At 38.2% G+C, this 25,914-nt stretch overlaps 6 protein-coding genes, 1 long non-coding RNA gene and 6 other non-coding genes across 17 annotated transcripts; 9 read left to right on the top strand and 4 right to left on the bottom strand.

Moving 5' to 3' along the window:
* Positions 1 to 29: 29 nt before the first annotated feature.
* Positions 30 to 1,688, bottom strand: LOC130701094 (zinc finger protein 883-like). Its single transcript, XM_057523045.2, has 9 exons — positions 1,474 to 1,688; positions 1,382 to 1,411; positions 1,274 to 1,318; positions 1,107 to 1,184; positions 899 to 967; positions 783 to 842; positions 642 to 725; positions 457 to 573; positions 30 to 394 (listed from the first exon to the last, which is right to left on the bottom strand). The coding sequence occupies exons 1-9, from the start codon at positions 1,480 to 1,482 to the stop codon at positions 254 to 256; spliced, it is 633 nt and encodes a 210-aa protein (XP_057379028.1). The 5' UTR covers positions 1,483 to 1,688; the 3' UTR covers positions 30 to 253.
* Positions 1,689 to 2,571: 883 nt separating this feature from the next.
* Positions 2,572 to 2,658, bottom strand: Trnay-gua (transfer RNA tyrosine (anticodon GUA)). Its single transcript is given in 2 exon segments — positions 2,572 to 2,607; positions 2,622 to 2,658. It is a non-coding gene; the product is annotated as a tRNA-Tyr (tRNA).
* A 662-nt stretch (positions 2,659 to 3,320) lies between these two features.
* Positions 3,321 to 4,924, top strand: LOC130701007 (brachyurin-like). Its single transcript, XM_057522972.2, has 7 exons — positions 3,321 to 3,424; positions 3,516 to 3,612; positions 3,679 to 3,874; positions 3,965 to 4,134; positions 4,201 to 4,293; positions 4,367 to 4,512; positions 4,581 to 4,924. Exons 1-7 carry the CDS (start codon positions 3,350 to 3,352, stop codon positions 4,836 to 4,838), a joined length of 1,035 nt encoding a protein of 344 aa, XP_057378955.1. The 5' UTR covers positions 3,321 to 3,349; the 3' UTR covers positions 4,839 to 4,924.
* Positions 4,925 to 5,187: 263 nt separating this feature from the next.
* Trnaa-ugc (transfer RNA alanine (anticodon UGC)) lies at positions 5,188 to 5,259 on the top strand. Its single transcript has one exon. It is a non-coding gene; the product is annotated as a tRNA-Ala (tRNA).
* A 357-nt stretch (positions 5,260 to 5,616) lies between these two features.
* LOC130701108 (uncharacterized) lies at positions 5,617 to 6,602 on the top strand. 3 transcript variants are annotated; one of them, XM_057523074.1, is made up of 5 exons: positions 5,617 to 5,722; positions 5,809 to 5,952; positions 6,011 to 6,067; positions 6,131 to 6,180; positions 6,250 to 6,602. In XM_057523074.1, the coding sequence occupies exons 1-5, from the start codon at positions 5,678 to 5,680 to the stop codon at positions 6,476 to 6,478; spliced, it is 525 nt and encodes a 174-aa protein (XP_057379057.1). In that variant the 5' UTR covers positions 5,617 to 5,677; the 3' UTR covers positions 6,479 to 6,602. The 3 variants fall into 3 exon arrangements, with proteins under 3 accessions (XP_057379057.1, XP_057379050.1, XP_057379065.1); XM_057523067.1 differs by having other exon boundaries at positions 6,244 to 6,602; XM_057523082.1 differs by having other exon boundaries at positions 5,617 to 5,726; positions 6,244 to 6,602.
* Positions 6,603 to 7,154: 552 nt separating this feature from the next.
* On the bottom strand, positions 7,155 to 7,260 carry LOC130703446 (U6 spliceosomal RNA). Its single transcript, XR_009004675.1, has one exon. It is a non-coding gene; the product is annotated as a U6 spliceosomal RNA (small nuclear RNA).
* Positions 7,261 to 7,823: 563 nt separating this feature from the next.
* Positions 7,824 to 7,929, top strand: LOC130703447 (U6 spliceosomal RNA). Its single transcript, XR_009004676.1, has one exon. It is a non-coding gene; the product is annotated as a U6 spliceosomal RNA (small nuclear RNA).
* A 244-nt stretch (positions 7,930 to 8,173) lies between these two features.
* Positions 8,174 to 12,160, top strand: LOC130701049 (shematrin-like protein 1). Of its 2 annotated transcripts, none has more exons than XM_057522999.2 (3): positions 8,174 to 8,268; positions 8,385 to 8,529; positions 8,689 to 9,407. In XM_057522999.2, the coding sequence occupies exons 1-3, from the start codon at positions 8,227 to 8,229 to the stop codon at positions 9,300 to 9,302; spliced, it is 801 nt and encodes a 266-aa protein (XP_057378982.1). In that variant the 5' UTR covers positions 8,174 to 8,226; the 3' UTR covers positions 9,303 to 9,407. The 2 variants fall into 2 exon arrangements, with proteins under 2 accessions (XP_057378982.1, XP_059353339.1); XM_059497356.1 differs by lacking the exon at positions 8,689 to 9,407 and adding an exon at positions 11,159 to 12,160 and having other exon boundaries at positions 8,212 to 8,268.
* Trnav-cac (transfer RNA valine (anticodon CAC)) lies at positions 9,699 to 9,771 on the top strand. The gene has a single exon. It is a non-coding gene; the product is annotated as a tRNA-Val (tRNA).
* A 578-nt stretch (positions 12,161 to 12,738) lies between the features above and the next one.
* On the top strand, positions 12,739 to 12,811 carry Trnav-cac (transfer RNA valine (anticodon CAC)). Its single transcript has one exon. It is a non-coding gene; the product is annotated as a tRNA-Val (tRNA).
* An 859-nt stretch (positions 12,812 to 13,670) lies between these two features.
* Positions 13,671 to 14,123, bottom strand: LOC132088402 (uncharacterized). The gene has a single exon (XM_059497295.1). The coding sequence runs from the start codon at positions 14,121 to 14,123 to the stop codon at positions 13,671 to 13,673; it is 453 nt and encodes a 150-aa protein (XP_059353278.1).
* Positions 14,124 to 15,151: 1,028 nt separating this feature from the next.
* Positions 15,152 to 17,355, top strand: LOC130700964 (uncharacterized). 2 transcript variants are annotated; one of them, XM_057522965.1, is made up of 9 exons: positions 15,152 to 15,389; positions 15,445 to 15,541; positions 15,602 to 15,749; positions 15,807 to 15,956; positions 16,042 to 16,415; positions 16,473 to 16,650; positions 16,729 to 16,875; positions 16,939 to 17,246; positions 17,302 to 17,355. In XM_057522965.1, exons 2-8 carry the CDS (start codon positions 15,462 to 15,464, stop codon positions 17,218 to 17,220), a joined length of 1,359 nt encoding a protein of 452 aa, XP_057378948.1. In that variant the 5' UTR covers positions 15,152 to 15,389; positions 15,445 to 15,461; the 3' UTR covers positions 17,221 to 17,246; positions 17,302 to 17,355. The 2 variants fall into 2 exon arrangements, with proteins under 2 accessions (XP_057378948.1, XP_059353409.1); XM_059497426.1 differs by lacking the exon at positions 17,302 to 17,355 and having other exon boundaries at positions 15,153 to 15,389; positions 16,939 to 17,285.
* Positions 17,356 to 21,800: 4,445 nt separating this feature from the next.
* On the top strand, positions 21,801 to 22,171 carry LOC132088417 (uncharacterized). Its single transcript, XR_009421975.1, has 3 exons — positions 21,801 to 21,914; positions 21,968 to 22,039; positions 22,098 to 22,171. It is a non-coding gene; the product is annotated as an uncharacterized LOC132088417 (long non-coding RNA).
* The last annotated feature ends 3,743 nt before the right edge of the window (positions 22,172 to 25,914 follow it).

Genomic DNA, 25,914 nt, shown 5'->3' with positions numbered 1-25,914 from the left:
ATTTCTTGATACAGTAGGTAACATTGAAATTATAGCAGTTTTGATTCTTTGTAACATAATGCGTAATGCAAGACAGAAAATATTTCTCAAAAGACAAGCGCAATGAAAAAAGCAAAATGGATGGTCAACGGAATATTCAAATCAAATTGAAGGGAATCTTTGAAAATGTAGAGATGTACAGCGCAACATGTGATAAAATTCTTATCACTATCGGATGTACACCTGATACAGTTTGACCTACCGAGTGCCACATCTACATTTTATTAAGGACTTCAGTCAGGGATCGTGAAAGAACTACTCTCGGACACAGGTTGGCATTCTTCATTGATGCTGGTAATGTATATCTGATTTCGCGCGGGTATCCTTTTACCTTCATCGTGTGAATAGCTTTTGTCTTTTGCGAAAAAATGCCGAACGATAGAATCGTAAAATAATTTGTAATAGGAAAATATTTACCTTCAACGAGCTTTTAATTTCAGCTTTCGGGAGATTCATTTTATTCACTTGAGTAGAATTGTGCGTTGAGTGGGTATTTGCTAAATGCTCCCATACCGAATAGGCATTTTTGAATGTCTTTAATCGAAATTGTGACTTGTTAATAACTTACCTTAAACTAATAACACTGGATATACTTGATTTACCTTAGGGCAATATAGGCAAGTATACGGACGTTCTTTTGAATGGATTGTGGTATGTTCCATTAATCGAGACGAAAAACGAAATCTCTGAATGGACAAAACCTTTGATTTGAGATCACTATTAATTTTAAGGCAAGGCTTTACTTTTGGGCAAAATTTGCATTTATACGGCCATTCCTCCTCAGAAGTGAATGCTGCGACTACCTAAATTAAAATAAAATCATGAGGCTGTTCACATGAAATGTTGAGAGATTTTTCACCGACTTGTCCTGAACGGTCTCTAAATGGACGCGTTCATGGGTCCGAAGATTGCCTGGATGAGCAAATATCTACCATAAACAAGATTTAAACATTTGGGCATATTGTTCAAACCTAAAGCTTAAAAGTTTAAAAAATGCTAAAACAATAAACTATGACCATTTCCACACAGCAAGAGTGGTGAAGCTGAAGAAAAGAAAACAAACTAACTTTGTCACAATATCGACATTGGTGGTCAAATTCTATCCCGTAATGCATATCTATATGTTGCCTCTTGTTGCCCACCACCTGAAAGCACCCAACAACATTGTATTATGATATGTAGTTGGGCATGTAAAACAAAGATAAGAGTTTACAGTTGAACAGCTATATTGTACCTCTGAACAGATTGGGCACTGCCTCATACTTCGAGTGCTTTGAACCTGAAATACAACAGAAATGGATGACAGCATACTTTTAGGACAAATCATATTTTTAAAAATTACTGAATCTTCCATCATGGCTATCTCCAGTTGCTATGAAACAAAGGTATCTCAGGATTCAAAGGATCAAAATGTTATATAAATAATTTTGTTACCTTGAACATTTATGGAAATCTAACAACAATCAAATATCTTTTGTTAATCAATAATGATTCGTGAATGAATTTCGGTAAAACTGCAATACCACAAAGATGTGCCAAAGTTGATTTTCACACAAACACTAGATTGGAATATTGTAGCATAATTTTTTCAATCTATTATTTTTGTTATCAATAAAATTTTTATTATAGAATACGGTTTCAAGGTGGTTTTCTCAAGGGAGATATATTAAAACATTAAATTGTTTCAGAAAAAATATTTCGTTCAAAAATACAACTATCCGAACGTATTAGCAGTTGCTCTAGTGCAAAATATAGTTTTAAGATAAATATATTTAAATGCCAAGATGCCAATTGTCAAATGGAAATTGCTAACGCGTGAACTTAAGAACCGAAATTTGCAATATCTAGTTTTAAAACTATTGAATAATACGCTTAAGAAAATAGATTTAGGACTACGTATTTCCTAATTTTCCTACTTGTATGCTAGTCTTTCATGATTGCGAACGATATGGCAAAGAATATCTGACCTTACACAGACTACGTAGAAACGTCGAAATCTTCTTCTAAACACGTACTTGAAGCCACTTCCTGATGAAATGTTTTACCTTCTATTATGGGACAAACAATATTCTAAACCACGCGTTCTGACTTACAGTTAGAGATAACCCTCTTTGCAAAAAAATAATGGCTAGAAAACAAAAGTTTTCCATTTACAAATTGGGGAAGGAGTGGACAGCAAAAAGGGAAAGTTCATTCGAGAGGGGGAAGGGGTACATAAGTAGGTTTTGAGGATTATGCAGAAAACATTTACCTACGGTGAAAATAGAAGAAAATTGTTCTGAAAGATCTGCGTCTGGAACCATTTCAAAGAAGTTAATGGTAAGTACACAAGGTAGTTAAATTTATGATTTACCTGTACATTAGCTGGCTGCACCTCCATAGTAAGCTGTTTCCAATTAATGCTCTTTGTACATCACTAAAATTTAAAGTAATCTTGGAGATTTGTCGGAAGTAGACTTTAAAAGGAACTGCTTATTTACAAAATAAATGAATCGCGAGACGTATTTCAGTAAAAAAAAGAAAAAATAAACTTCCGTCGAGCCGGAGTTGAACCAGCGACCTATGGATTTCATTATTTAATTCTACAGTCCACCGCTCTACCAACTGAGCTATCGACGGATGCAATTTTGCGTCCATTTGCTTCTAGATATCTAGAAAAATCGTAAATAGGAAGTAAATATGGGCGCGGGGATGCTCCATAACATATATTATCATATAAATACTAATTGAGTTCAATGCAATCATTTCATCATAGTTGTTTACTCCCAAAAAAATTTTCGTGTAAATATCTACTAATATTGGCGACCATGTGCAGTGGTTGATGAATGACACTTGTTATTTCTTTTCTGTTTTCTTTATCCTTTTTTTATTTCGTTTTTTTTAAGGCCACAAATTACATATTCTTCTTGTAACAAGGTATCTACTTAGACTCGTCATCTGGTATCAACTCTATGTCGGTCCTTGTCGCATGCAGAGAGCCACAGTTTTATCACCGGAAATGATTGCACATCAAACTCGTAAAATGAGAAAACTTGTTCAACCCATGATAAAGGTGAATTAAAGTAACCGGCCTTTCAAAGCTGAGTGCTTTCATGTATGTTGACTTTCGTGAGAAGTCGGCTCGATTTTTTACACAATCACATTAACAGTTCATAATCAAGAAACCGGAACATGACGCTGAAGTACCACCGAGTTCCGGTAACATTCATCTTATCAGCTTTGACCACTTAAGTAAGTCAACCCTATAAAACGCAGTTCTATTTCGATTCAGTACGCTTTTCTTGTTTGAGCCAAGGGAAACGAATTCAACATGAAAAATTTTCTTTACTTGTGTCTCGCAGCCAGTGCTCTTGGATTGTGTGTTTCACTAGCGACGGGCAATAAGGTAATAAATTGAGTATAACTTAGCTCTAGCATTGTTTTCTATCGCGGTTTTTGAACACGAGATTTAATTTTCAATTGTGATGCAATTTTAGCAAGCTTTGAGCGCTGTCCAAGAACGAACATACAGCAATTTTACGTTGTTTCAGCCTAATGTGCTGACACCATTGGCCAACCCACCACTTCTTAGAGGTTTGTTTTTTCGTACTATTTCATATACTATGTAAAATAAACATTATTATTTGATAAAATAATAAGATGCAACATGTGGAAAGAAAAACCAACCGTTACTGGCGGGAAAGATTGCCGGAGGAAATGTGGCCACTCCTAATGAATACCCATGGCAGGCATTTTTGCAAATTTCACAAGATTGGCCTGTATTAGAAGAGTACGTCTGCGGTGGCACCTTAATCAGCAATCAGTGGATTTTAACCGCGGCCAACTGCCTTGATGGGTTAGTACCCATACGACATAACATGATTTTCGACGTCACAAGTTCTACCTCTGAAATTATATTCCCTGATATTCCTTTTTCAATAACTAGGGCGTCGTTAATCAAGGTCTATCTTGGTGCTCACGATATAACTGCTACCAATGAATGGCAAAGAGTCATGCTCACTACCACCGATTACAAAAAGCATCCCAGTTGGAATGCTCAGACTCTGAATGGTGACATCGCCCTCATCAAATTGCCCGTCCCTGTCAACTTCACCTGTAATCAATCATTTAAGTTAAATAACTATTACTCAATCAAGTTTTGTACAAACCCTTAAATAATAGCTTACATCAAACCGATTTGTTTACCATCTACCAACGATCCTAACCATAATGGCGATACTGTTTACCTTACTGGGTGGGGAAGAACTTCAGGCTGTAAGTTAATTACTAACACCATTATCATTTAAATGCCACGCCTTTAAACCTGACGTGTTTTTGTTTTGCATAGCTGGAGCAGTGGGACCATTGAGTCCAGTTTTACGAGAAACGACAACTACCGTCATTAGCAATTCCGAATGTTATGCAACCTATGGGAATGTCGTGACTGACAACATTATTTGCAGCAGTGGAGCTGGAGGTCGAGGAATCTGTCCGGTATGATTTTTGAATAAGAAAAATATACAAGGTCATTGGTCTAATCTTTTCATTATATACGTATGCAGAGTGATAACGGTGGGCCTATGGGGTACATGAACGCTGATGGAAGTTTTACTCAGATTGGAGTTGCATCTTTCTTTGCGGCGGCGGGATGTGAAAACAGCCTGCCATCTGGGTTCACTCGCATTCGAAACTACGTAAATTGGATAACAGAAGAAACGAGTATTCCTATTCCGAATTCGGCCATACCAATCGTTGATTCATCGTGTTTAACGTTATTCCTTGTGAGCGTACTTTCCATCCAATGCTATTTCTTTCACTAATTGGGCATAACACGCAATCAATGTGCATTACCGTTCACACTTCGTTCTTTCACCGAAAGACTTGCATCAGTTAAGAAATGAAACAAAAAGTGTGTCCGTATGTACAGTCATGTTTGTAGATTTTAAGTACAAAGTTTGTATGCCCACCCGTTTGCGCCGTTTTGACAGACGGCTAGAACCCATATCAAAGGCAAAGGTTTACAGTATATATAACATTTTCTTGTATTGCATACACCACATATTCTTCTTTGTGAATTAACATTTTTTCTTGCTGTATCTATGTTTTTTTCAGTTGTTGGCCTGTCGAAAATGCTAGTATTTATAGGTGTTAAAAGGCATTTTGTATGTAGGGGATGTAACTCAGTGGTAGAGTGTTCGCTTTGCATGCGAAAAGCCCGGGGTTCAATCCCCCGCATCTCCAAAACTTTTTTTCTTTTTTAATGAACCATCATTGTACACCATCCCTTTGTTTTAATTTTGACAAGCTATGCTGTCATTTTTTTTCTTTTAAATATTTGAAATAACATTACTACATTTTAAATCGGAAATCAACTTAAAAGCTATCCGATTTGTGAGCAGACTCGAGGACAAGAGCCGTTTATATGGCAGATGGCACGTATCAATGCACTCCTTAGGCTGGAGATGGCATACTGAATAAAAAATTATTAATACGTGTTTCTTCGTAAATACTATTATTGTTTGTTGTTATATTGTTCTGTTTTAGCCACATTCACTTTAATGTGTAACTTTATACATTATGTATATAATGGCGACACCATGTTGCCATATTGAAATGAAAGAGTAGATATTTAAGCAGACGATCTGTATTCGGCACAACAATGTATATTCAAGAAAAGATGTTTGTTTGTCTTCTATGTTCTCATGTAGGTAAAAAAAACATATATTGCAGTAGAGTTGGCTTTGATGTAAGTCACGCAGGAGAAAATGGTTTAATGGTTTCGATTGTTAGACGAGCAAATCACAATTAAGCATGAGAAGCCATGTAATGGAAACACATGTACCAGAAGAGTCATTTTATAAAAAAAGTAACACATGTGTTGGTAAACAGGTCCCTTTTTCAGAAAACCAACATGTCTGCCAAATCTGTCTAAAGGTATGATTCTCAAGTATCCATGTGCACTGTCACTATTCAATTCGTGTTTTTCCTTTAGTCATTTAAAGAAAAATGGCATCTGAAGAACCACTTGCGATCTCATGCCCCACGAATGGTACATTCAGCAGACATGTTAAAATTGGTTAAATGATTTTTTTTTTCATTTGTTGTATGACAGAAACATACGAAAAAGCATGCCTTGTGTCGTACAGAACAGTTCTTACACAGGTACAATGTTTGAGACATTAGACTTGCAGATGAATGAAAAATAAATATCAAAACAATTTCGAGGGACAGTTTGCAACCTGTTCGTCGGAGTAGCAGAAGAGCAAAGAGTGCATTGCAAAATGATGTGCATGAAAAGGGTACAGCAGTGTGTGAACCTCTTCAGAATACCGATCTCCAGTCACCTATCAGTAGTCAAGATTCCTCTTTTAGCAGTGTGAACTGCTGGCCAAAGGTTGTTCTTTCTTCTCACTTGAATCTTCTTTTGTGTCACACCTTTAGAGTGCACGCCAAAGTATAAAATATTCGAAATGCAACAGTATTCCCGATACTGGTGATCGATGTTACAAAATGATTAGTGTGCATGTGCAGTTTACGCTTGCCAATGTGTCTTGTATCTTTAAAATAAATGTGGGTGCTACCAATGTAATGTTCTTTCCACTTTATTTCGTAGGATACTCTGTTCATATTGAAAGCTGTGGCAGTAGACATAAGGGCTTCTTACAATTAAAAAACAACCATCTTTCCATTCCTCATCTTAATGTGAAACGATAGTAGTGACAGCTTTTACAGATGAGTATTGTACGATGTGGGATTTCTCTCACCTACGACCAGTCAACCAGAACTAAAGCAGTTGACCAAAATGAAGCATCCCATCTGTTTGCATGCATTGAGGATCCTATTATTTATCGAACCTTTTCTATTTGGAAATTGTATAGTACTATAAAACCCTAACAACCATCCGTGGTCAAGACTTGCGCTATAACTGCCACGTATGATCTTAGAGGGACGTCTACCCGCGGGTAGACGTATGTTACACCACTACAAGGATATAACCCATCTAATGATTTATCGATACCGGACACAGTACTCACATGGGACGTTAAGATGCTTTTGATTCAGCTATCGGAATATTTTAAAATACTACAACGCAAGCCCAGACCAGGTTGGTATGTACTTTTTTGTCCCTAGGAAAAAAAAATATGGAACGCTTCACGAATTTGCGTGTCATCCTTGCGCAGGGGCCATGCTAATCTTCTCTGTATCGTTCCAATTTTAATATATGTATTCCGTATGGAATACAATTAACTGAGTGGCCATCCCAGAATTTATACCTCCAAAACGAGTTTACACTACCGATAGCATTCCGCAGTACTAAAGAGCGCCTCAGCTTAAATCTCAGTTAGTAGTTGTGGCACTTTGTAGATGTTTAGATGAAAGACGTAACAAAGTGCTTTAAAGTTCATTATTTAGATTTTCAAGGTTAAGATATTGTAGCTATATACAGCCTTTTTTTGCTGCGCTATGTAATTTATCGTTACTATGCTCCTCCCACATTCCAAAAATGGGCTGAGCCCATCCTTGGGAGGGGGCACAAAGGGGGTGTTTGTTGCAAGAGGGAGGAGCGTTTGGTGATCGTATGCTATTCAAAATAAATTTTAATACTGTCAAACAACAAATTAAAAAACACAAAAATTAGCAAATGAACTTTAATTCTACTATCACCACCTTTGTTTTCTATTCAAAATGAATAAGCAAACGGCTTTCTTAAACTGTAGGTAAGCATAGTGGTGACTTCGGGAACATCATGCATGTTTCAAGTAGCTGGAAGAGGTATAAATTCTGTGAGAAACCCATATACAGATGTATTCCATACGGAATACATATACTAAAATTGGAACGATACAGAGAAGATTAGCATGGCCCCTGCGCAAGGATGACACGCAAAATCGTGAAGCGTTCCACATTTTTTGTCAATTTTGTAAACAAGTTTTCACACCCGAATTTCTATACTTATATCATCATTGGATGCTATAGCCATTTTGATGAAAAGGAAAAAGCAATTTTAACCTGGTAAGTTTTACAAATTGTCTAGTAAGCTTTAAAAAATTACCAAATAATTGTAACATAATCATTCCCATTTTGTTATGCCATGATGTCTAGGATGATCAGGAGTCCATCCACGTGACGCAGTTTGAACACCCTACCTCTAGGACGCATTGTATAAAAGGTGACCAATACCTTTGACCAAGTACCCATTCATCCATCATGGCTCGCCACGATAAGATGCACTTCCAATGTCTCACTCCGGTAAACCTATCCAAACGAATTGCTTATTAAGTTGAATATTCCATTATGTTTTCAGTGCTTTTCTAAGTCTCGAATGATAAAACATTATTATGTTTAAAATTGTGATTTGCTTTCAGGTGGCAATAGCGTTATTCTTTGTCGCATTCAGCAAAACAAATGGAGCAAGTGTAGCTGTGGATTCGAAAGAGCCAAACACTGAAACAGGCAACGATTCGATTTCAAGCGGATTCGTTGACGAGAAACTGGATCCTCGCACCAGTGGTTCGATAAAATTTTATGCTTCTGTTTTATCTGTTTTATTCTAGTGTCATTGAATCGTGTTTAAACGTATGAATTTGATGTGCTTCTGTTCTACCTGCTCCATACTTCCATTGCAAACTGATTGTCTTACATATTGATTTTACTCGATATTTCTTAAAGGTGCTAACGAATATTCCGGCCGGAGTTATGGGGAATACAGTTCTGGCTATGGAGTTACTTCAAAACCTTATTCAAACTATGGATCTGCTTATTCTGGTTCTGCCTATTCCGGAACAGGAAACTACGACAGCGGTTTCCCATACTCGAGGCCGGTTATTAGCCGTGGAGCAGGAACGAATGGAATTTACAGTACGGGAATGTCTTACGACTCTGCTTATGGTGCAGCCAATCAGGGTCCTTACGGCATCGCCTCCGGATCTGGAAGTTATGGTGTTGCATCTTCCTACACAGGACCGTCTTATGGCAGCTCATCTTACGGTGTCACTCCTGCTTACGGCGTCCCTCCTGCTTATGGATACGGATCTGGCTCCTCCTACAATATTCCGGCCTATGGTGCACCACCATCGTATGGTAACAACGTGGGATCCTCTTACGGCAGCTATGGCGCTTTTCCCCATTCCGCGTATGGCAACAACATGCTGGCCTCTTCCTATGGAAACGGCTACAGTGGATCGAATTACGGATCCGGAAGCTACGGTATGATTGCTGGATCGTATGGTGGAGCTGGTTATGGCACTACATCGCCTCTGTACTCGTCATCATACGCCGGGTAAAGGGGTTTAACTTCCCCGTATGATGGGTCCTCTTTCGGAAACTACGGCGGCAGTGCCTACGGCGGAATGATGAATGGAGCTTACGGCGTTGGACAAGGAATCAATCCTTATTCTCATTTACCTATCAATGGCGTATATAATAGGAATCCACTTGGTTATGGCAATAATCTAGTTTACTAAATTGATGTATTAGAGCCGTTATTTGTAATTGGTTAGATTTTTTAGAAAGCTCAAACCGATCAATAAATTTCTTTAAAAATTATGCTCGTTTGTCTTAACGTTTGTGCGTTTGCATAGCCTTTCCGAATTATGCAATTAAAAATGATTTAACCGTGCCCATTCATTTTCTCTTCTGTTTATGCCATTGAACTGTCAAAACTACAGTAGTAACTATCAGCACCTGTAGTGTAGCGGTTATCACGGTTGTCTCACACACAACAGGTCCTCAGTTCGATCCTGGGCAGGTGCATATTCAGTGTAGCACAGATGGTTATGTTTTGATCATTTTGTTGATTCTAGTAGTACCATAAATATTCGACAGATAAACGAAACACAATGCTCGTTCACTGTTTCCCGTTCAGCTATAAGAAATATAAGCGAATGCGACTGTAGGCTAATAAAGTCAATCCGATAACAATACAGTTTAGCCCTGTAAATAGTTTACTTTCGTTGGTTAGAAATTCTATTTTGCTCAACAATCTGGTTTTGGCTGCGGGATATATAAGTAATTATAACGTAGTTTAAACAAAAACATTTAGCGACCAATTCATTTGGATGCTTTAATCAATGGAGAAGGGTAAGATATCGGATCCTTGTAGAACGTAGCAGCAGAATGTGTAATGGAGTAGTATGGAGCTGCGTTGGTGTAGTACGGATGTTCAGTGGTGTAGTAGTGAAGGAAGGTAGTAAGTGCAGGAGATGCAATAGTGAAAGAAGCGTTGGCAACAGCGATGTATAACATACTGTAGTTCGGACTCTCCTATTGGTATTCACATGCTCTGGTGTAATCAGTTGAAGAAGCACATATGTAGCGTTGCTATAAACGGATTCAAAATTGCTCCGTCGATAGCCATGCGGCTGTATTTGGCTGGCGGCCTTCGCCATTCTTACCCTACCTGCTATCCTCCTAGAGGCACGTAAGAAAGTTTGCATTTCATTTTGGCTATGTGGAAATTAAAAAAACAACTCGTATCAAGTTTTTATCAAAAGCACCACATGTAATTGAATTTAACTAGATTCATCTATACACTGCAAATTGTCGGACAAAGGTATCGAAATTAAATCTGTAAAAAATATTGGTCTTTGCGTTTCCACCCAACTTATCATATTTTGCTGTTGTGTGTCGCCGTGTATTGGGACGATTAGGAGTTGACCCACGTGACGCAATTGCGTACCCTACCTCTTAAACTCGATGTATAAAAGGCGAGGAGTACCTTCACTTCAGCATCCATTCACACATCATGGCTCGACACATCCAGAACAACCTCCAGAAATTTCTTTCGGTAAATATAATCAGGCGAATTCATTACTATTTACAATTGCATTTCTTTTCAAAGTCTTGTCCGACAAATATTATTCTGCGGTAATGTCAACTTTCAATTTTTTTATAGATGATAATGGTGTTAGTTTTGGTCACGTTTACCCAAACGAATGGGGCGAGTGTAGCTGTGGATTTGAAGGAGCCGGGCTCTGATACAGGAAGTAATTCGATTTCTGACAATGGTGGAATCGTCGAAGGGAAAATGGATTCTCTCATCAGCGGTTCGATAAAGTTTTATTCTTGTGTTTAGTTTGTTTCATTCTTCTGTAGCTGAATCACGTGTTGACGCATCAATTTCCTTTAACGTTTCTTAAAGATGGCATTGAATATTCCGGACGGAGTTATGGAGGATACGTTTCTGATTATGGCGTTACATCAAAACCCATTACAAACTACGGATCTGCTTATTCCGGATCTGCTTATTCTGGAACAGGAAACTATGGCAGCGGCTCCTCTTACGCCATGCCGGCTAGTAATTACGGATCCGGGACGAAGGGAGCTTACAATGCGGGAATCTCTTACGGATCCTCCTATAGTGCGGCTAACCAGGGACTCTCTGGTACACCTTATGGATTTGGAAGTTATGGTGTCGGATCTTCTTACACAGGCCCATCTTATGGAAGCTCATCTTACGGCGTTACCCCTGCTTACGGCGTTACCCCTGCTTACGGCGTTACCCCTGCTTACGGCGTTACCCCTGCTTACGGCGTTACCCCTGCTTACGGCGTTACCCCTGCTTACGGCGTTACCCCTGCTTACGGATACGGGTCTGGCTCCTCCTACAACATTCCGGCCTACGGCGCACCATCTTATGGAAATAACGTCGGATCCTCTTACGGCAGCTATGGCGCTTTTCCCCATTCCGCGCATGGCAATAACATGAACCTGCTCGGCTCTTCCTATGGAAACAGCTACAGTGGATCGAATTACGGACCTGGAAGCTACGGTATGAATGCTGGATCGTATGGTGGAGTTAGTTATGGCGTTCCATCTTCCCCCTACTCGTCCTACGCCGGTCCAATGGGTTCATCTTCGCTGTATGATGAAAACTACGGTGGGGCATCCTATGGAAACTACGGTGGATCGTCTTATGGAAACTACGGTAGCAATTCTTACGGTGGAATGACGAACGGAGCCTACGGTGCTGGACAGGGAGTCAATACCTACTCAAACGTGAATGGTGGATACAATAGGAATCCTTTTAGATATGGCAACAATGCAGTCTACTAAAACGCTCCACGAATGTTGTTTACCTTTTTCAGCTCAAAATTGTTGCTTGTTATTACTGTCTAAATTCAGATAAAACAGATTTTCACCTTTATGCCTTCAGTGGTAAATTTCAGACTTGAAATTATTGCACTCAGTTTTTTTGCATCTCCATTTGTTTCGTGATGCATTGGTATGTTGATGTCGGTTAAAGCATCCGTCATATACCTTTTCTTTTAACTGAAATCAAATTAAAGTTAGGATCACCGATGATGGCCGTGTTGGAGGGGCAGCTCTTTAAGAGAATATCTGGAGTCTCGTATAGAAACAGGGTCATAGTTCAATCTTAGCAGGTACAGTGCTAACAGCAAGAAAGTGCTGCTAGTCTTGTGACGATTACTATTGCTGGTTGTTCGTGTAACTCATTTTTTGGCGCAGCAAAACGGTTTTGGCTGGTTTTTCACTTTGCTATTCACAGTTTAACATGGACGGATAGTGACACGTGCTGCTCTAATTTCGGTCTTCCTTGTCGTCCTACAAGGTACCGTGTATGTTGCCTTAATTTATTACCACTCCATTTGCCGATATCGACGTTCAATTTTCCGGTGAATGGCACGTTCTTCGACTCTTGTTGTTTTTTAACACGAACGAAAATTAGCATTATTTTATAAAGACTTGGTAAGTAGATAAGCACCTGTAGTGTAGTGGTTATCACGGTTGTCTCACACACAACAGGTCCTCAGTTCGATCCTGGGCAGGTGCATTTATGTTGTCTTTTAGATGATTCGCTATGTATTTTGCTGCAAATTTAAATGCTATAAAAGATTAATTGAAAATTTAGTAATAAGTCATTTATGAGCGTTTCGAATAAAAATCTAATGCTGCTAATTTTCTTTGCTCTCAAATACTAATCTATTAAAAATAGATTTTTTTATCGTGCCGTGACCAGGATTCGAACCTGGGTTACTACGGTGCCGCGAACTCCCACAAAGTAGGGTCCTAACCACTAGACGATCACGGCTGATTTTAACATCTTTACATCTACTATCAGTCCCAATACTAAGTATAATATTTCGAGGGCGGAAATGACCTCACAAGATGGCGCAGTATTGGAACATCCAACGCCAGAACTCTCAGATCAGTATACGAAGTGGCGTTGTGGAAGGCTTCATCGTGAACGAAGTGGTAAGACAACTCATAATCTATTCTTACCAGAAACAAATTACAATTGTATTCAATTACAGACGTAGATCATCTAAGTTTAAATGTATTGGAAAACACCAATAAAACGGAACAATATAGGCAAATGTTTCGGCTTAAAACGTACACCAATTGCATAGATCCATTTTCTGGTTTTCATTTAGAATGGGCTATCATGGTGTTATTGTAGATCATCTAAGTAGAATAACTTATCGTTGGGGTAGTTAACTTCCTTCAAATCATCTTACAAAATAACGAAAGTAAGTTTCACTGTTTTTAAATGCTTGAGTTCCAGTCCAGTAGATGGCTTCATTATGTTGCGGAGCTGAATTTGTTTTTCCACAGACCGAATCGTGGCCCACACAAGGGCCTTTAATTGCTTGTGTGTTTGTTGGTTTTTTTGGTGTTTTGCTCTATGAAGTCTATCTTTCACCACGAATTCGGCGGGCTAATTGGATATCTCTGGGCATGATGGTCACTCGGCGAGCATGAGTTGCACATAAGTTGGTGTCTTCGAAAAGACCCACTAAGAAAGCCTCACTTGCCTCGTGCAAAGCCCCGAGAGCTGCACTCTGGAACGCCAAATTGAGCTTAAATTCTTTGGCGATATCACGAACAAGACGTTGGAAAGGTAATTTAGGGATAAGTAGCCTTGTCGAATTTTGATAACGTCGTATGTTTCTCATGGCAACAGTACCAGGACGATAGAGATGACGTAATCCTCTACCATACTGCTGAGTTTGCTTAGGACGTTTGTTAGGCGTTTGAGAATGTTGTTGTGCAGTGCTCTTTCGGGCTGTTCTTTTGTTAATCACGTGATTTCTGGCTAAGCTGCCACCTGTCGATTTGCGAGCTGTTTGCCTGGTATTATCCATAATCATATGACTACAACATGGGAATTTTGGAAATGGAGCGCGATTAACCACGGAAGAGACAAGGCGTCAAATTTGTAGGCGACGTTCCCGACGTTAAAGAATGTTGTTTTTCGTGGTTGGTGATTGGTACTGAATGCTGTCCAATGAGAATGAGTGTAGTGAGTCGTCGATGATTAAAAAACAGCACAATTAGCCTTTTACACATTCAGGAGAAAACAGTGATGTTTTTGCGATGCCCACTAGCGGCGCTACTCGTGACAACAAAGAACAATTACACAATGATTTGTTCTATCGTAAAGGTGCACGAAATGCCACTTGATCCATTTTTTGATAGACAAATTCTGTTGCCGAGTTCATCGTTTATTTGGGGTAAATTAGAACGAACCTGCAACGCCATCAAGTGGCAATCCATATTCGAACAAATTAGATAACACCACTTAAGGGAGGAACAAATAAAAATCTATAGCGCCACGCCACCACACACTGCGAATCTCGATCTCTGACTGCGGCATTCTGGGTTACTTAATAATCCATAAAATTTTCTTTAGAAAATGTGGCTAGAGATGGAAAAAAAACGTAGTTCGGAAATTAGAATTTATGGTGTTAGAAGTTGAATGTTATTAACATTTGTTAAATGTTGATGGTTATTAAGGCTTTTGTGCGAGCTCTATCCAAAACAAAAAGCACGCCCTGCAGCCTTGGCTCCTCCCCCGTTTTTCTCACATTGGGCAATAGATAATTTTCACGACAAATGAAATAAGAAAGGGTAAAAACGAAGCGGCTGTTGGGCTTTGGTGCCACACAGCTAGGGTGGCATGCGTGGCGCACGGGGGTGTTATTAAGTCTAAGTATACTTAAGAGTTGGCCCGTTTGCCAAGCATATTTGGAATCAATAACAACTTCCTGCGTCAAGGACACCACCGGAGCGGTGTGGTAAGAAAGCAAAATAGCCGCTTCGGTTCCACCCCTTACTGACCCCATTATTGTGTGAAAAACACGCATTTCTATTGAATCTCAAAAGAAGACAAACAACAAATTGTGTTCTCGTAGATAAGTCGAAGGAGAATCTTTCGTGAAGGCCATATATTTTGGATGTAGAAAGTGATATTATCGCCTTTATCAGCGTACAGATAAATTACGTACTGACAGAGTGGCAAGTTCCTAAATCGATAATGCAGATAAGAACAATCTGACTCGACAGCAACAGGTGTCGTATCATTTGCTTCAGTGCGTTGTACGTATGCCGCATACCATCCTTGGGCAAAGGTACTGTAGTACTTGTATTTAATTTTTTAAATTATTAAAATTTAAAACTACACAGAGAAAGAGTTATACAGGATGTCAAAGTCAGATCAGCCCAAAATTGGTAGAACAGGGAGAGCCAAAGGATTGAGGCGATGGGATAAAATTGAAAACAGGTATTGAAACAATACAGCAATTATTACAATTTTCTGTATAAAAAATGTTTCCATCAAAAGGATGTTAAATAGGTGGCATAAAATGTTCAAGGACCAGTTTAAACATTTTCCAGATGAATGGATGCTTACAGTAACTGAAGAATGTCCCCAATCAAATGAATGGGGAAATTCATTACAGGAGAGGCTAAGCATGGCCTGCAAATGCAAGGTAAACAGTTTTTAGATGCATTTTAAACTGTGCTAACAACAACGTTTCATCAATTAGGATTGTGGCCATATTTGGGTAACAGATACTGGTGTTGTTTATTTTTACTACTCATTGGTGAACTATGTAGATTCTGAAAATGAAGGAAAGGTGATTGTTTGGGTAAAACAAGAGTTATGTCCCAACAAGGAAAGCTGTGGCTCCATTAAGGTATGATTTTAAAAGTTGTTTTTTCATATCTACTTGCATTGCTATGCTGTATCACTTACAGAATGTTATTTTTTCAAATTCTTAGATGCCTTTAATTGACGTTTACCAAGACGAAGTGGAGGCCGTAGTCTCATACCTGAAGATGCAAATTGGGTGGTTGTTTTACGAATGCCAATACACAGAGAACGACGAAACTTCCATCGAAAACCGAAGAAAATTTCGCGGGGGGAGATTGAAGAAGGGAGAAAAAAGCAAGGCTCTACGAAATAATGTGAGTGTGATACCCGAGACCGTGACATTAGAAGGAAATGTCGCTTCCTGTGGTCATTCACCTCCCGTCAAACCCGATATTCATCTGAAACCGCGAAATCTTAAACCAAATCAGTTGCCAGAAAAACAACCGATTGAAACTAACCGTTACACAAAATTGAAAACCCGATGGGATAAAACTCCAAAGCAGTAGGATATTTTATACTATTGAACATTTAATCAAGTACTATGTTTCTTCTACCACAGAATCCAAACCGAGTGGGAGCTGAGTTTTCATGGCAAGTTTGATCGCTTTACCAACAAAAATCCCTCAGATAAGTGGATTATGAGCCTGGAGAAGGTCACCAAGGATCATCCTCTTAGACGAGAAAAGAAATGGGAACATTTCCTTGGAGAGAAAGTGGAGGCGGGGTTTAGATGCCCGGTAAACAATGGTCCAAATTTACCTCCATGGTAATTTGTAAGCGTATTTTCTCCTCTCACTCACTTATCATCTATTCAGAAATGCGGATACGTTTGGGAATCGAAAAGGGGTTGGGTAAGCTTCTGGATTTGGCAAAACCCACCTAACAGCGAGGGAATACGTATCGGCGAGGTAGCTGTTCATGTGCTGGGTCAAAAGTGTCTTAAATGCCCCGGCACTACAAATGTATGTTATCATCTCGTATTTGGGACGTTGATAACAAAAATAGTAATCATTTGTTGATAACAGGGTAAAGAGTACTATACAGGAGACTTGCAGCCGGAAGAAATTGATGTGGTTTTGGATTATCTATATATGGAGATTGACTACTATTATTACAACAACTGTTCATACACTCACCAAGATGAAGAAGTAATAGAGAACAGAAGGATGAAAGCTCCTGTGAATTATTTTGGTAGAGCGGAACATAAAAAAACACTATGCCAACCTTGTCAACAAAAAGTATGTAAGAAAAAAGTATACGGTGCTTATCCCGGTCCAGTTGTGCCCCCACCAGGGCACGTGTTATAGATGTACAGTTGCGACTTCCAATAACGGTACCTTAACTAATAATTAAAATATAATTACAATTGAAACTGGCTTGCCTTTTAGGGGATCGCGGCATTGGACTTTGGAGAGTTGTCAATACAGTTTTAAAAAATTTGATCGCAAAACTAACCTGTTTTATTGTCTTGATGTTAACACTACTTTCATTAAATTAATCGTTTTTGAAATACACCGAATATTTGAAAAAATGCTAGCGCGCCAGTACGCTACAGCGCTAATGCGATGTAGCGGAAATTTTCAATGGGTATATATAGAGAATTAACTATAAACCTAAGGTAGATGGCGTCAGCAGTGAAACAGAAAAAAAGACCGACACTTTTTTATAAAAAAAAAATCGCACTTTTTTTTCTTTTTTTCCCTCTTAGCCATCTACCGTCGTCTGTGTAACTACATAAATTCATAATGATAGCAACTAGTTAGGAGTTAGGACGACGGCAGCTAGCACATACGCACGGACAGCAGCAGTTAATAGTTATGGATAGACTTGACGGTAATTATTGATTAATTATGGTTTATCATGGTGTTATAATAAATTTTTATAGGGTCTCAGTGATATAATTAATTTGTAGAAATGATTTATGTTGAAGAAGTTGTGCTTCAAGAGAAGTTTAATGAGCAAGTTGGTGAACTCGGTCAGGTACTTAAATTTTTAAAGTAAGAATTCAAAACAAGTGTATAATTTTAACATGCAATTATTGATTCTTTAGTCATTCAATCCACTGGGATTGTTATCGGTTTCGAACTTAAAGGAACCAAACTCCTGATCAGTTGATTTACAGTGGGCCCGACAAAATTGAGCAGTGTGACATATTTTCTTTCTTTTCATAGCTGAATGGTTATAGTGAATTTGGAAAGGATTCTCACTGCGGCCAGCAATCCCAGATGTAAGAAAGGTTGGCAGCAAAGGTGTAAATTTTCATGACTTGTCAATCACAAGTTGAGGTGGGGGTGTGTTTCTTATGAAATTTATCTTGGCTTGAGGATGAGAGAAATGATTGCCTAATTACAAATGACAGCTGGTCTGCAAGTTTACTTTAAACAAAACACTTTCACATACATGACTCAGCCAATATTATCCTTATTTGTTATGAGTTTGCTATTTGGTTGTCTAATTGGAATTTTAATTTTGAATGAGATTCAGGTTTGATGTTGCAGGTGTTACATTAACGGATTATGTTCTTATTCACTAACATTTCAAGGACCGATTTCTTCTTCTTAAAATTTACTTGTAAGTAAAAATGAAGCTTTTATATAATTATGTATTATCTACGTAACTCTTCCCTATTCAATAGGAAAGGATTTTGTTCATTCTGGGAACGTGTCTTTCAACGATGCAAGCTCCAATGGGACGTGTCGTATGTTGTAGCCTACGTGTACATATCAAGTATGTTATCATTTCCAGTTGTCTCTTCCGTAGCTTCTCCCAGAAGAATATGCTAAGCAATCAATTCACGAATCATATAAGGTATGAAATATATATATGAAACAATAGTTTTTATGCTTAATGGAGTTTTACTTTTTTATTATAGAGATTAATCATAAATTTTGATCTGAAAGGGTTCCTTGTTTGGGGCAAGGTACTGAATGAAGTATTATGATTGGATACACTACATGGAATTTCCATATTTTATTCACATTCTCATTTAAAAACGGTATTTAATATTTGAAAAATTGAAGTGCATATCTGGGCTCCCTTCCTTTCCGTAGCCCCGTTTCCCCTTGACTCATAATAAGCCCGTAGGGGGTCATGCCCCTACTGTACGGTATATATAAAAATAACATACCGAGGTTTGGAGGGCTCTGGCCGGAAAGGGGACGTGGGGGTCCGCTTAGTCCGATGATGTATTCACGGAGGGCGACGTGGCTACCCACAAATCCGAACTAAAGGTTAATCGCTCCAGTAAAAATGTTCCATATCTTCGGCTCTTCTTCCGGCTTCTCTTAGCCAATCACCGGGTAATCTCCCCGGTGGGTCAACAAGGCAGTGTCTCCCCCTGCCTGGGTTGACGGCAACTTTTGAAAGGGCTATTATGCCTTTTTACAGTTGCAAAAAAATTTTAATGTGCAGAGAGTTGTCAATAAAATTTTTTTAAAAATATTTTTTGCAAAATTTGTTTCTTTCATTGCCACTTTCCGCTGTGTTCACAGTTTCACACATTTCATTTTTCAATTATTTTTTATTTAGCTTGCTCAATTCACCTTTAATTTTTATTGTTTTTGCCTCCATTTATGTTAAGCTAATATTTATAATTTTTATTTTTGGTATATACTTATGGCAATCCGTTTTAAAAAAAAAAAAAAAAAAAATTTCGCCAAAAAAAAAAAAAAAAAATCACACTTTTTTCTTTTTTTCCGACACGTAGCCATCTACCGCTCAGACTCGTTATTACTGGCGTAGGCAATTTCAGTCCATTGGATGCCATTCGCAGTTAGTTCAGTAGCGTGGATGGAGAGAATAAGGCGTAGCTGGAGGAACAATTGAAAAATGGATAAGATAATACAACAAAAGGATGGTAATTATAAATACTATTATACCGGTTTTCAATTATTAATTATTGTTTATTAGATCAAATTATGAAGCTGCAGGCTCAATTATTGGAACAACACAAAATATTAGATAACAGCAAAGCTAAGGATGGTAAGGCCTAATACGTAATGATTCTATTTATTTGCTTTTATTCATTTGTGTTTTGTAGCTCAAATTTTGAGTCTACAAGCTCAGCTAGGGGAAAAGAACAAATTGGAACGGAACAGTTTCCAAACACTGAAGGAGGTTTTTCCAAACTCATCCCTAACTGAACATGAGGATGAATTGGTATTAGGCGAACACAGTCAGGTACCTAAACTTTCCAAATAAGAATTCAAAATAAGTATAGAATTTTAACAAACAATTATTTATTGTTTAGTTATTCAGTCTACCACCTGACAGTGTGTTAAAGTTAAATTCTGTTAGTGCTGCACTAAAAGAATTGTTAGTAATAAGTCCATGCAGCGAAGGAAGTGAACAATTGTGGGACCGTATTTGGGCTGAAAATGGGTGTGGTACGTAAACCCAGAAATAGCACGAGTTCAACATAAAACATGAATTAGGTACTTTTCCGTTTTTTGTCTATCGAAAAAGTATTTTTAATGCTATTATTTTGCATTCACAGAATTTTAGTGGGGGATCAAATCAAAACTAAAAGTGTTACAGGATGGAAGAGTGAGCCTACAGTTGAAAAACACTGAAAGTGCATTACCATTAAGGTATGAGGTAAAGTAATAGAGTATGCAAATTGTCTAATGAGAAGTACCATCTTGTGTGAATGAATCCTGTGTAACAGCAATCCTTTATAGTTCTGTCACAGCTAGAAGCCTCAAATAATTCTGCTTCTCTTGCTAAAGAACAACTTGTCCTTTATGTTCAGAGTGTTGGTGAAGCTGGGTACTTAAATGGCCCTAAAGATGTTTCATTTCGTTGGCATTGCAGCGATGAACATCATACATGGACTTTTTGGGTATGAAAGGAATTTTCTGGAAAATTTTTTGAATTTATGACAAAGCATTTCTCCTGCTTTTTGCCAACCATGTCTAATCTAAAAAAAAAAAATTTATCCAATAGGAAAGGATTTTCAGCATACTGGGAACACAACTATCAACAATGCAACCTTCTAGGGGTGCTATTTTATCATTCAAGAGCCTTATACAATGATTTTCATATGCAATTTGTATGGCCTTTCCCAAGCTTCTGCCAGAAGTTGAATCTATAAGTCATGTAAGTCACATGAGCAACAATTGAGATGCTTAATGGTGTTGTTTTTCTTTTCTCAGCATAGGTTAATAGTAACATTGGATCTGAAAAGATTCTTGGTTGGGGCAAGACACTGAATAAATTGTAATGATTGAATGGATTACATGACATTTCTATACTTCATTTGGATTCCCGAGACGGTATTTTATATTTAAAAAATTGAAGTGCATATCTGGGCTCCCTTCCTTTCCGTAGCCCCGTTTCCCCTTGACTCGTAATAAGCCCGTAGGGGGTCATGCCCCTACTGTACGGTATATATAAAAATAACATATACCGAGGTTTGGAGGGCTCTGGCCGGAAAGGGGACGTGGGGGTCCACTTAGTCCAATGATGTGTTCACGGAGGGCGACGTGGTTACCCACAAATCCGAACTAAAGGTTAATCGCTCCAGTAAGAATGTTCCATATCTTCGGCTCTTCTTCCGGCTTCTCTTAGCCAATCACCGGGTAATCTCCCCGGTGGGTCAACAAGGCAGCGTCTCCCCCTGCCTGTGTTGACGGCAACTTTTGAAAGGGCTACTGTGCCTTTTTAAAGTTGCAAAAATAATTGTAATGTGCAGAGAATTGTCAATAAATTTTTTTTTATAAAATGTTTTTTGCAAAATTTGTTTCTTTCACTATCTGTGTTCGCTTATGGCAATCCGTTTTACACAAAAAAAAAAAAAAATTTCGCCAAAAAAAAAAAAAAAATCACACTTTTTTCTTTTTTTCCGACACGTAGCCATCTACCGCTCAGACTCGTTATTACTGGCGTAGGCAATTTCAGTCCATTGGATGCCATTCGCAGTTAGTTCAGTAGCGTGGATGGAGAATAACGCGTGAATGGAGGAACAAATGAAAAATGGATAAGATAATACAACAAAAGGATGGTAAGTATAAACATTATTATATTGGTTTTCAATTATTAATTATTGTTTATTAGATCAAATTATGAAGCTGCAGGCCCAATTATTGGAACAACACAAAATATTAGATAACAGCAAAGCTAAGGATGGTAAGGGCTTATACATAATGATTCTATTTATTTGCTTTTATTCATTTGTGTTTTGTAGCTCAAATTTTGAGTCTACAAGCTCAGCTAGGGGAAAAGAACAAATTGGAATGGAACAGTTTCCAAACAGTGAAGGAGGTTTTTCAAAACTCATCCCTAACTGAACATGAGGATGAATTGGCATTAGGCGAACACAGTCAGGTACTTAAACTTTTCAAATAAGAATTCAAAATAAGTATAGAATTTTAAAAAACAATTATTTATTGTTTAGTTATTAGTTTACCACCTGACAGTGTGTTAAAGTTAAATTCTGTTAGTGCTGCACTAAAAGAATTGTTAGTAATAAGTCCATGCAGCGAAGGAATTGAACAATTGTGGGACCGTATTTGGGCTGAAAATGGGTGTGGTACGGAAACCCAGAAATAGCACGAGTTCAACATAAAACATGAATTAGGTACTTTTCGGTTTTTTGTCTATCGCAACAGTATTTTTAATGCTATTATTTTGCATTCACAGAATTCTAGTGGGGGATCAAGTCAAGTCTAGAAGTGTTACAGGATGGAAGAGTGAGCCTACAGTTGAAAAACACTGAAAGTGCATTACCATTAAGGTATGAGGTAAAGTAATAGAGTATGCAAATTGTCTAATGAGAAGTACCATCTTGTGTGAATGAATCCTGTGTAACAGCAATCCTTTATAGTTCTGTTATAGCTAGAAGCCTCAAATAATTCTGCTTCTCTTGCTAAAGAACAACTTGTCCTTTACACTCAGAGTGTTGGTGAAGCTGGGTACCTAAATGGCCCTGAAGATGTTTCACTTCACTGGCATTGCAGCGATGAACATCATACATGGACTCTTTAGGTATGAAAGGATTTTTCTTCAAATAATTTTGAATTTATGACGAAGAATTTCGCCTCCTTTTTGCCAACCAGGTCTTATCTACCAAAAAAAATTTTATCCAATAGGAAAGGATTTTCATGTACTGGGAACACAACTATCAACAATGCAACATTCTACAGGTGCTAGTTTATCATTCAAGAGCCTTATACAATGAAGTTAATCTGCAATTTGTATGTCCTTTCCCAAGCTTCCACCAGAAGTTGAATCTATGAGTCATGTAAGTTCCATGATCAACAATTGATGTGTTTAACGGTGTTGTTTTTCTTTTCTCAATATAGGTTAATAGTAACATCGGATCTGAAAAGATTCTTGGTTGGGGCAAGACACTGAATAAATTGTATTGATTGGATGGATGACATGACATTGCTATACTTAATTCGGATTCCCCAGACGGTATTTGATATTAAAAAAATTGAAGTGCATATCTGGGCTCCTTTCTTTTCTGAAGCCCCGTTTCCCCTTGACTCATAATAAGCCCGTAGGGGGTCATGCCCCTACTGTACGGTATATATAAAAACAACATATACCGAGGTTTGGAGGGCTCTGACCGGAAAGGGGACGTGGGGTGCCGCTTCGTCCGATGATGTGTTCACGGAGGGTGACGTGGCTGCCCACAAATCCGAACTAAAGGTTAATCGCTCCTGTAAAAATGTTCCAAATCTTCAGCTCTTCTTCCGGCTTCTCTTAGCCAATCACCGGGTAATCTCCCCGGTGGGTCAACAAGGCAGTGTCTCCCCCTGCCTGGGTTGACGGCAACTTTTGAAAGGGCTATTGTGCCTTTTTAAAGTTGCAAAAATAATTGTAATGTGCAGAGAATTGTCAATAAAATTTTTTTTATAAAATATTTTTTGCAAAATTCGTTTCTTTCATTGTCTGTGTTAGCTTTGTTCACACATTGCATTTACCAATTTTTTTTTTTGGCTTTGCTTTATTTGTTTTTGTCACATTAGATGGTAAGGTGACGGGTATTGGTTTATCGTTTATCTGTAAGCATTCTATTATTATCCAGGGATCGAACCATGGGTGTTCGGCATACCTCGCCGATGCTCTACCAATGAGCCACGAATCATATGATTATAAGTTGGCTTTTTTTTCTAGTCACTTGTGGACTTGCATTTACACTTAGAATAAAACTGAAATGCAATTCTGCAATATACTCTTCTACATTATTCTACTTCATTTTTACACATCTACTGAGGTTTGAACCCAGGGTAACAGGTATCGCAGATAAAAGCTCTACCACAGAGCTAAGAACCTTATGGAAGCAATAGAAAGATAAACATATAGTTGTGAAAGACTGCATAAACATCCTAGACGATAACATATGATATGCGATAATAAAATATTTAGATATATATCTCGTGGCTCAATGTTAGAGCATCGGCGTTGCACGCTGAATGTCTGGGGATCGGTTCCCATACGAAATAATACGAAATAAACATAATACAAAATTACTTCATAAAATATCCAGATTGGTACTTAAATCTAAGTTGAAGAATTCAAAGAGTGTAATAAATAATACTTACAAGTAAACGATAAACCAATGGAAACAATGCTTACCATCAAAGGTGACAAAAACAATAAAGGTGAATTAAGCAAGCTAAATATAAAAAGTGTAACGTGTGAACACAGCGAATACAGACAATGAAAGAAACGAATTTTGCAAAAAATATTTTATAAAAAAAATTTTATTGACAATTCTCTGCACATTACAATTATTTTTGCAACTTTAAAAAGGCACAATAGCCCTTTCAAAAGTTGCCGTCAACCCAGGCAGGGGGAGACACTGCCTTGTTGACCCACCGGGGAGATTACCCGGTGATTGGCTAAGAGAAGCCGGAAGAAGAGCTGAAGATTTGGAACATTTTTACAGGAGCGATTAACCTTTAGTTCGGATTTGTGGGCAGCCACGTCACCCTCCGTGAACACATCATCGGACGAAGCGGCACCCCACGTCCCCTTTCCGGTCAGAGCCCTCCAAACCTCGGTATATGTTGTTTTTATATATACCGTACAGTAGGGGCATGACCCCCTACGGGCTTATTATGAGTCAAGGGGAAACGGGGCTTCAGAAAAGAAGGGAGCCCAGATATGCACTTCAATTTTTTTAATATCAAATACCGTTTGGGGAATCCGAATTAAGTATAGCAATGTCATGTCATCCATCCAATCAATACAATTTATTCAGTGTCTTGCCCCAACCAAGAATCTTTTCAGATCCAATGTTACTATTAACCTATATTGAGAAAAGAAAAACAACACCGTTAAACACATCAATTGTTGATCATGGAACTTACATGACTCATAGATTCAACTTCTGGTGGAAGCTTGGGAAAGGACATACAAATTGCAGATTAACTTCATTGTATAAGGCTCTTGAATGATAAACTAGCACCTGTGGAATGTTGCATTGTTGATAGTTGTGTTCAAAGTACATGAAAATCCTTTCCTATTGGATAAAATTTTTTTTGGTAGATAAGACCTGGTTGGCAAAAAGGAGGCGAAATTCTTCGTCATAAATTCAAAATTATTTGAAGAAAAATCCTTTCATACCTAAAGAGTCCATGTATGATGTTCATCTCTGCAATGCCAGTGAAGTGAAACATCTTTAGGGCCATTTAGGTACCCAGCTTCACCAACACTCTGAGTGTAAAGGACAAGTTGTTCTTTAGCAAGAGAAGCAGAATTATTTGAGGCTTCTAGCTATAACAGAACTATAAAGGATTGCTGTTACACAGGATTCATTCACACAAGATGGTACTTCTCATTAGGCAATTTGCATTACTCTATTAATTTACCTCACACCTTAACGGTAATGCACTCTCAGTGTTTTTTCATCTGTAGGCTGACTCTTCCATCCTGTAACACTTCCAGACTTGATTTGATCCCCGTTAAATTCTGTGAATGCAAAATAATAGCATTAAAAATACTTTTTCGATAGACAAAAAACCGAAAAGTACCTAATCCATGTTTCATGT

Source organism: Daphnia carinata, chromosome 10 (assembly GCF_022539665.2).
Source record: "Daphnia carinata strain CSIRO-1 chromosome 10, CSIRO_AGI_Dcar_HiC_V3, whole genome shotgun sequence".
NCBI classification, from domain to species: domain Eukaryota; kingdom Metazoa; phylum Arthropoda; class Branchiopoda; order Diplostraca; family Daphniidae; genus Daphnia; species Daphnia carinata.
This window is presented reverse-complemented; position numbering and strand designations above follow the sequence as displayed.

What these genes read in the sequence shown, in the direction of transcription:
- LOC130701094 (XM_057523045.2), bottom strand. An exon ending in AGACCGTTCAGGACAAGTCG is followed by an intron (nt 843 to 898) that starts GTGAAAAATCTC and finishes ATTTTAATTTAG; the next exon opens with GTAGTCGCAGCATTCACTTC. An exon ending in AATGCAAATTTTGCCCAAAA is followed by an intron (nt 726 to 782) that starts GTAAAGCCTTGC and finishes TTGTCCATTCAG; the next exon opens with AGATTTCGTTTTTCGTCTCG.
- LOC130701049 (XM_059497356.1), top strand. Translation starts at nt 8,227, where the DNA reads ATGGCTCGCCACGATAAGATGCACTTCCAATGTCTCACTCCG. An exon ending in ACTTCCAATGTCTCACTCCG is followed by an intron (nt 8,269 to 8,384) that starts GTAAACCTATCC and finishes ATTTGCTTTCAG; the next exon opens with GTGGCAATAGCGTTATTCTT. An exon ending in ACTGGATCCTCGCACCAGTG is followed by an intron (nt 8,530 to 11,158) that starts GTTCGATAAAAT and finishes CGTTTCTTAAAG; the next exon opens with ATGGCATTGAATATTCCGGA.
- LOC132088402 (XM_059497295.1), bottom strand. Translation starts at nt 14,123, where the DNA reads ATGGATAATACCAGGCAAACAGCTCGCAAATCGACAGGTGGCAGCTTA.
- LOC130701108 (XM_057523067.1), top strand. Translation starts at nt 5,678, where the DNA reads ATGTATATTCAAGAAAAGATGTTTGTTTGTCTTCTATGTTCTCAT. An exon ending in GATCTCATGCCCCACGAATG is followed by an intron (nt 6,068 to 6,130) that starts GTACATTCAGCA and finishes GTTGTATGACAG; the next exon opens with AAACATACGAAAAAGCATGC. An exon ending in ACAGAACAGTTCTTACACAG is followed by an intron (nt 6,181 to 6,243) that starts GTACAATGTTTG and finishes AACAATTTCGAG; the next exon opens with GGACAGTTTGCAACCTGTTC.
- LOC130700964 (XM_057522965.1), top strand. Translation starts at nt 15,462, where the DNA reads ATGTCAAAGTCAGATCAGCCCAAAATTGGTAGAACAGGGAGAGCCAAA. An exon ending in TGGGATAAAATTGAAAACAG is followed by an intron (nt 15,542 to 15,601) that starts GTATTGAAACAA and finishes TTCCATCAAAAG; the next exon opens with GATGTTAAATAGGTGGCATA. An exon ending in AATGCCCCGGCACTACAAAT is followed by an intron (nt 16,876 to 16,938) that starts GTATGTTATCAT and finishes TGTTGATAACAG; the next exon opens with GGTAAAGAGTACTATACAGG.
- LOC130701007 (XM_057522972.2), top strand. Translation starts at nt 3,350, where the DNA reads ATGAAAAATTTTCTTTACTTGTGTCTCGCAGCCAGTGCTCTTGGATTG. An exon ending in CAACCCACCACTTCTTAGAG is followed by an intron (nt 3,613 to 3,678) that starts GTTTGTTTTTTC and finishes TAAAATAATAAG; the next exon opens with ATGCAACATGTGGAAAGAAA. An exon ending in GAGGTCGAGGAATCTGTCCG is followed by an intron (nt 4,513 to 4,580) that starts GTATGATTTTTG and finishes ATACGTATGCAG; the next exon opens with AGTGATAACGGTGGGCCTAT.